Source organism: Lactuca serriola, chromosome 9 (genome assembly GCF_051521515.1).
Source record: "Lactuca serriola cultivar US96UC23 chromosome 9, Lser_US96UC23_V15, whole genome shotgun sequence".
In the NCBI taxonomy this organism is placed as follows: domain Eukaryota; kingdom Viridiplantae; phylum Streptophyta; class Magnoliopsida; order Asterales; family Asteraceae; genus Lactuca; species Lactuca serriola.
This window is the reverse complement of record NC_136416.1, coordinates 52,581,888-52,589,619: the sequence shown is the minus strand read 5'-3', so window position 1 is coordinate 52,589,619 and position 7,732 is coordinate 52,581,888. Positions and strand designations below refer to the sequence as shown.

The following is a 7,732-nucleotide window of genomic DNA, read 5'->3' as shown; positions in this document are numbered from 1 at the left end:
GTAAAATATATAATAAAGTTGATGAATCATTTCTGTCAACATATATAATAAAGTTGAGAATTAGTATAATATATAATAAAGTTGAGGGACCATTTCTATAAACTTAATAATTAGTATAATATATAACAAAGTGGAAGGATCGAAAGTGAAAAGCGTAACCCTGAAAGAAAAAAAGAAAATAAACAGAAATGGACAGAGTCACATAAACACGGGGAGATGATAAATCGATACAAAGAAGCGGTGAAGAGGTGGAGGAACAAATGGAAGATAGATATTGATCGATAGAGGCGACGACAAACACGTTGCATCTAAAACGATTACGAAGGAAACAAAAAAAAAAAAAAAAAAGCCATGGGAGGGCAGAGGCGATACGTGCCCAGGAAACGCATACATCCATAAACCCACTTTCAAAGATTGAAACCAACAACATTGAGAAAACAAATAAAGAGAAATAGAAGGGGAAGATGATACAAAATTGAAGAAGGAAGAAAGAAAACAAAAAGAAGGAAAATAGAAGGGTCAAATGAGACAAAAAAATAACAGAATACTGTAGCTAAGCCCAGACAATTTATATATATATATATATATATATATATATATATATATATATATATATATATATATATATATATATATAAAGTTTGTAAGTTTTCGTTTATGAGGAAAGTCTAATGTAGCTATTTATACAACTCCTAATGCACAAGGTATAACTAGGAAAATGAATAAAATATAACTTCAATCCTTCAATTTTATATAATCCGTCGTCGCTTGGAACCCTCATTTTATAAAATAATACTTTTATTAATATATTTTTTAAAATATCACTTTCACCCTCCGCCTTCAAGTTTGTAAAATGCAATTTTCACTCATTTATCTTTCATCTCTCAACTTTATATAATCCCTCGGTGCAATCCATCTATTTTGTAAAATGATATTTTTCATTCCTTTCATTTTTAAAAATATTATATTCACCCCATCCACCTTCAACTTTATAACAAATATCTCTTTCACTCTTTTATTTCTAAACTTTCGTATTCATCCCGTCCCCATAATATAATACTAGGTGTAAGACCTGTATATCACACGAGTTTATTAAAAATCAAAATTTAATATGAACATATAAACATTAAATATTTTATAAAATAATGTTTTTCAATAAAAAAAATATAATTTTTTGGAACATTTATGAAAGAAATCAAATCGTTAGCATTATTTATGAGAATTTTATTATCAAATTAATAGAATGATAACTTTATATATATACCACTAGAATTTTTTGGAAATTTATTTTTAAAAAAATTAAAATTCCTAAAAAATAACAAGTGGAAAATAACAATTTTAAAAATCCTAAAAAATAACATATATCAAAATAAAATAAAAAATAACAAGTGTGAAAATATTTTCATTTATTAGTAGGATTATTTTCTTTTCTTATGATATTCTAATACATCACAAAAACAACTGAAAACACCCCCGATACTCAATTACTAGTTTAGTCTAGAATACAAGATTAGTAGGGAACCCATTCATGTTCAAGCAGGGAATCACGTTCATGTACAATCACGTGATAAGCAGGGAACCCATTTATGTTCAATCACGTGATGAGCCTCGCTCCAACCTTTTCGCCCATAAAACAGAAACTGAACTCATCCAATTGACTTATCCACTAGCTCAATGGCTACGCCGGTGAAGGTGTACGGACCACCATTCTCGACCGCCGTGTCAAGGGTCTTGGCCTGCCTCCTTGAGAAAGATGTCCCATTTCAGCTTGTACCCATCAGCATGGCGAAAGGCGAACAAAAGAAACCTGATTACCTTAAACTTCAGGTACATATAATGGTTTACTCTGATTTTTTTCTTTCTTTCGTTATTCGTCGTTTAATTATGCTGGAGGAAAATTTGAGTTTAATGCAGCTCGTTTTTCATGTCAAATTACCTGTCCTGAATCTTAGTGTAGCAGGTAATTGCACCGTTTACGATTTTGGTGTAAACTGATTCAAGTAACTCATGGATTCTAACTATTTGTTTAAATGCTTGAAAGAGAATCGCAATTCACCTCTCTTTATTGCTCTTTCTGATACAGCCCTTTGGCCAAGTTCCGGCATTTCAAGATGATGAAATCACCCTATTTGGTATATCCTCGTCTATGTGTATGTGTGCGTCAAAAACTTATATGAGCGATGCTACTTATTTACGATTGAATCAGAGCGTCATTAGCAGATAAAATACTGAGAATTGATGGATTCTTTGTGTGGATTACAGAGTCTAGAGCCATATGTCGATATATAGCAGAAAAGTACCAAAACAAAGGAACCATTGGCCTATTTGGAACAAACCCATTGGTAAAAGCTTCAATCGATCAATGGCTAGAAGCAGAATCACAAAGCTTCAATCCCCCAAGCTCAATTCTCACCTTTCAGCTATTTTTTGCTCCACGAATGAAAATGAAACAAGATGAGGCATTGATCAAACAAAACGAATCAAAGCTTGTAAAAGTTCTTAATGTCTATGAGAAGAGGCTTGGTGTGACTCGATACTTAGCAGGTGATGAGTTCACATTGGCTGATCTCTCTCACTTGCCTAACACCCAATACTTGGTGGAGAAAACTAACAGGGCTGAGCTGTTCAAGTCAAGGAAGAATGTGGGACGATGGTGGGAAGAAATCTCTACCCGACCTTCTTGGAAAAAGGTGGTCGAAATGCAAAATGCATGATCTTGGTGGATCTTCTTGGAACATGAAGGTTTTCGGTTTGTGTTATGGTGTTGAATGGAGTTTCTTTGTATTTTATCATGTGATTGTTACTATTACTGTTTGATATCATTGGTGTCAAATAACGTCGACAATTCGACATTATATGGACATAAATTTGTGTCATATGATACATGAGTTTCATACTAATATGTTTGTTTTTATTACCCGATTAGTGCTAGTCGTATCTACCTACGCAAGTGAACACAAGGAATAGAGAAAAAATAAAAGATTTAACTGGCATGATGAATGTATTTCGTCTTCCATGAACTGAACCCGGGTGGATAAGAGGTGTGTTCGGCAAAACTAGCTGGTAGCGGGTAGCTTGTAGCGTTTTGTTAAACGCTACATGAAGTAGCATTTGGATTTGGAGCATTTTGATTAAACTAAACGCTAGAAGTTTATAGTGTCAAACGATAATTTTTGTTTTAAACGGAGCGTTTTGTCAAACGCTAGAAGCTAGAAGCTCTCAAACGCTCCGTGTCGAACACGCCCAAGGTATAATTAGGCCTTGCAATTGTGTCGTGTTCAGGTTGGCGTGTCGCGAGTTGGCGGGTCAAAATATGTCAACCCAAACACGACCCATTTAAATATACAAGTCACGGGTTGGCGGGTTTGGAACATAAACCCATATATGACCCGCCAACCCATTTATTTATACGAGTTCACAGGTTGGCGGGTTCATGGGTCAGATTTGGGTTCGTAGGTCTGAATTTTAGACATTTAAGTCTTAAACATCCAAATGAAAATTAAAAATATTCATAGAAACATGTTACAAACTTAGCCTTATAGGTTACGACTTACAACTTTAGACCATCCACCACAAGTCAAAATGTCAAAACAGTCAAATAGTTTATGAATCAATGGTATATATTATACAATACTTATTAAATATTAATAATTGATACATAAATACATTTAAAAATAAAATAAATTTTTTATTAAGAATATAAACGGGTTGGCGGGTCAACCCGTTTATTTTTTGAGAAACCCATATATGACCCATTTAATAAACGGGTTGGCGGGTTGAAAAACTCAACCCAAACCCATTTATTTCGTGTCGTGTTGCGTGTCGTGTCGAGAATTGCCAGCCCTAGGTATAATGATAATCAAATTCCTTGATATCTTAGTAGATCATGTTGAGTTTAAAAGTCAACACTCTTTCATTGATAATTCATTCCTATGTTTGGGTTATCATGGATTTCGATGTAGACGAGTTTTTTTTCTCAACAACAAAATGTCTCGAATGCTCCAACTCCAAGAGTAATTCCGCAACACGAAAAAAGGATCGTTCTTTATTACTGAATTTTGTCACTCCATGAACAATCTAGTTGAGGCTTTTGCAAATTATGATTCCAAAATTGATGAAATCGAACCTGTCATGCAAATCCTTCAACAATTACCACCCTCCTACCCAAGGTTGTAGAGCTCGCTACTCAGTACCTGCTCGGCCGATTGGGGAGTAGCGAGTACTCGGGAGTACTCGGATTCGGTAATTCGTGTAGAAATATTTTTTGGAAAATTATATATGTCAAAATCATAAGTTAAAATCATAATTTGATTGAAATATATAACCAAAATTAGATACATGTGAATACATAAAAACTGAAATACACACAATTATCTCACTATGTGAATAATTACTGAAAATTTAAGCTATATATGTAGTAATAATCACATGTGTGTGTTAAATAGTAAATCATTAAGTGCGTTATACATATTAATCTTGAAATTCTTGATTTTTCCTTTTTTTATGACAATTTGACCCTTTGACTGAGTTTGATCGATTTTGACCAAGTTAGCCGAGTTTGACCGAGTAGGCCCGAGTTTGACCGATTTTGACCGAGTTTGACCGATTTTTGACCGAGTTTGACTGAATCCGAGTTTTTTGGCCGAGTTCACATTACTCGCCTCGGTGGAGGGCCGATTCCGAGTAATCGGCCGAATACTCGGCCGAGTAGGCCGAGTTTTGCAACACTGCTCCTACCATAACATTGTTGATGTGATCACAAATACAAAGACATTCCCTTCGTTCCTTGAATCAAAGAGCATGTTCCTCATACATGAGTCACGTAAAGAATCAATTAATCTTACCGGTGATGCCTCTCTTACATCGTTCGTTGCATTGTACTCATCCACATCTACTAGTGGAAAATCGAAAAATAAATTTAATAGGGGAAAAATAATGGGCGATTTGCTACCAAAGGGGTGTGGGGTTAATTCTAATGTTTCCGCTAACTCTAATTCCTTTTCAGTTTCTCAAGGTGCTCAAGGTCAGAATCAAGTTTTATTTTAGGATAACCAACTCTTGTTCTAGCCCCTGCTTCATAGCCGAGCCTTCTTGGAGCTGCTTATGCGTCATCTGCCAGCTATGCAACTCTGAGGCAACCTCCCTTTGGTCTTCATCAGCTGCAGGCAACACATTCGATCTTTATCATTAATTTATATTACATAAAACCTATATGCTTTGGAGTTTTTAGCATATCCAATATTATACAATCAATTCTTCTCTCCCATAGTGCTTGCTTCTTGGTCTTATCTACTCTTATAACCACTCGACAACCCTAAACTTAACCTCAAAAATGGAATTTGTCTAACTCATGTTCATGGGATACCTCCGGAACGACAGGTGGAATTCAGGATCGACCTAGTTCCTGGTGCGACTCTGATAGCCAAGGCACCGTATCGGTTGGCTCCTCCTAAGATGCAGGAGTTGTCTACACAGCTGCAGGAGCTGTTAGACAAGGGTTTCATTAGACTGAGCAGTTCACCCCTGGGGAGCCCCGATTCTGTTTGTGAGGAAGAAGGATGGGTCGCATCGGATGTGTATAGATTATCGGGAGCTGAACAAGGTAACGGTGAAGAACCGCTACCCACTTCCGAGGATTGATGACCTCTTTGACCAGCTACAGGGAGCATCTTGGTTCTCCAAGATTGATTTGCGTTCAGGGTATCATCAGATGAGGTTTAGAGAGGAGGATGTGCAGAAGACTGCGATTCGGACGCGTTATGGCCACTATGAGTTTGTGGTGATGCCTTTCGGGCTCACCAATGCTCCTGCCGCGTTCATGGTCTCATGAACCGCGTGTGTAGACCGATGTTAGATCGGTCTGTGATAGTATTTATTGATGACATCTTGGTTTATTCCAAGATGCGGGAGCAGCATGAGGAGCATCTGCGGGAGGTTCTGGAGACTTTGAGGAGGGAGAACTTGTATGCTAAGTTCTCCAAGTGTGAGTTCTGGTTGCGCGAGGTGCAGTTTCTTGGGCACCTTGTTAACCAGAATGGGATTTCGGTAGATCCGGCCAAGGTAGAGGCCGTGATGAATTGGGAGGTTCCGAGGTCTCCATCTGAGATTTGGAGCTTTCTAGGTATGGCAGGCTACTATCGGAGATTCATTCAGGACTTCTCTAAGATAGCAGTTCCGCTCACCCGACTGACTAAGAAGTCGGTGGTGTATCGCTGGGGGCCTGAGCAGCAGGCCGTGTTCGAGACGCTGAGGCAGAGATTGTGCGAAGCGCCAATCTTATCCCTGCCTGAGGGCATGGAGGATTTTGTCGCTACAAGAAAAAGACCCTTTTACGACGCGCAAAGCACGACGCTCTTTGATTTATGTTACGCATTAGAGAGCGAAATTAAAAAAGTGTCATCTATTCAAAAATTTTAAGGATTTAGGTCGCGCATTACTGAGTGCCCTTAAATTAGTGTCTCTAGAAAAGAAATTAAAAACACGGAGGGCACTTTATTTTTAACGCGCGTCCACTATACCCGTCACTTTATAATTTTAATGAAACGCGGGTTTAGTAGAGAGGGAAAGGAAATCCCCAAAATTTTGAAACCCGTCTTCTGCCTTCTTTCTATCTTTCATCTTCGCAGTCTACTACTCTCCCCTCTCCCTCCTTCTCTCCTCTATCCGATCTGCTTCTTCGCCACTCCTTAATACCTTGAAGGAATCTAAAAACTAGAAAACCTCGTCCTCACAAAGTCTAGGAAATTAGGGTTTTTTCATCCCTCAAAGAATGACCCACATCCTCCATAGATCGATCGTCCTCGGAAAGTCTAGGAAACTAGGGTTTTTTTCATCCCTCAAAGAATGACACACATCCTCCATAGCTCGATCTCTATCGCTTCATTTCTTACAATATATCAAACACTTTACATTCATAGGGCCACAAAATCGATTATTGCTTGAACTAAGGTTTCGAGTTCGTATCACACAACCCTCCCTCAATCTGTTCTCCCTGTTCGATTGATTTGCTGGTTTTGCTCGACTTACTCTCATGCTGACCATCGATGTTCAATCGTCGACCATCTCCGCAACTATAAGTCTTTATCGTCAAGTCTATCGAAGGTTTAATCGAAGGTTCATCTGTTATGTAAGTCTTTATCGATGTTCAATCGTCGCTCACGCCGACCATCGATGTTCAGATTGTGTTAAGCTTCATCCTTGGGCCGAAATCCCTATTGATTTTGTGCATAAGCATCGCATGGCTCTTGAGAGTGAGCATGTCCCTGCACATTTACATGAATGGATAGATATCATATTCGGGTGAGCCCTATTTCATTCATATTCTAATATCGATGGGTTTTATTTTGTTTTGACGCTTTTGACTTTGTAAAAGGTTGAAATAATTTTTTTTGATATAGATAAAATCACTGAACCAGTAAGTCTTCTTGTTAGTCGATTAATTAAGTTTTTTTTTATATGTTTCTTTTCTTGATTCTTTGCATACACGCGTAGCAGGCACCATCAGTTTCTTAGCTCCTGAGTATGCACTCACTGGTTAGTTCTCTAATCTCCTTGTACAAGCATGGATGCTAGCACAACTTCTTTGTTAATTTTAGGGCCTAAATCAATTAGTGTCTTTTAATCTTATGAGTCACATTGACTAGGGTTTCTTCATTTTTATATCTAGTGTTTCTGTTTCTTGGCACAACGCTTGATTAACTCGACTAGGATGGTATTGCTCTTCTCATTCAGA

At 37.6% G+C, this 7,732-nt stretch overlaps 1 protein-coding gene across 1 annotated transcript; it reads left to right on the top strand.

Moving 5' to 3' along the window:
* The first annotated feature begins 1,609 nt into the window (after nucleotides 1-1,609).
* Nucleotides 1,610-2,900, top strand: LOC145075135 (glutathione S-transferase F11-like). The gene is made up of 3 exons (XM_079021434.1): nucleotides 1,610-1,827; nucleotides 2,084-2,132; nucleotides 2,263-2,900. Exons 1-3 carry the CDS (start codon nucleotides 1,675-1,677, stop codon nucleotides 2,712-2,714), a joined length of 654 nt encoding a protein of 217 aa, XP_078877560.1. The 5' UTR covers nucleotides 1,610-1,674; the 3' UTR covers nucleotides 2,715-2,900.
* Nucleotides 2,901-7,732: the final 4,832 nt, after the last annotated feature.

Coding starts and splice junctions, on each gene's coding strand:
- LOC145075135 (XM_079021434.1), top strand. CDS start 1,675: ATGGCTACGCCGGTGAAGGTGTACGGACCACCATTCTCGACCGCCGTG. Junction 1,828..2,083: donor CTGATTACCTTAAACTTCAG/GTACATATAATG, acceptor TTTCTGATACAG/CCCTTTGGCCAAGTTCCGGC. Junction 2,133..2,262: donor TGATGAAATCACCCTATTTG/GTATATCCTCGT, acceptor TGTGGATTACAG/AGTCTAGAGCCATATGTCGA.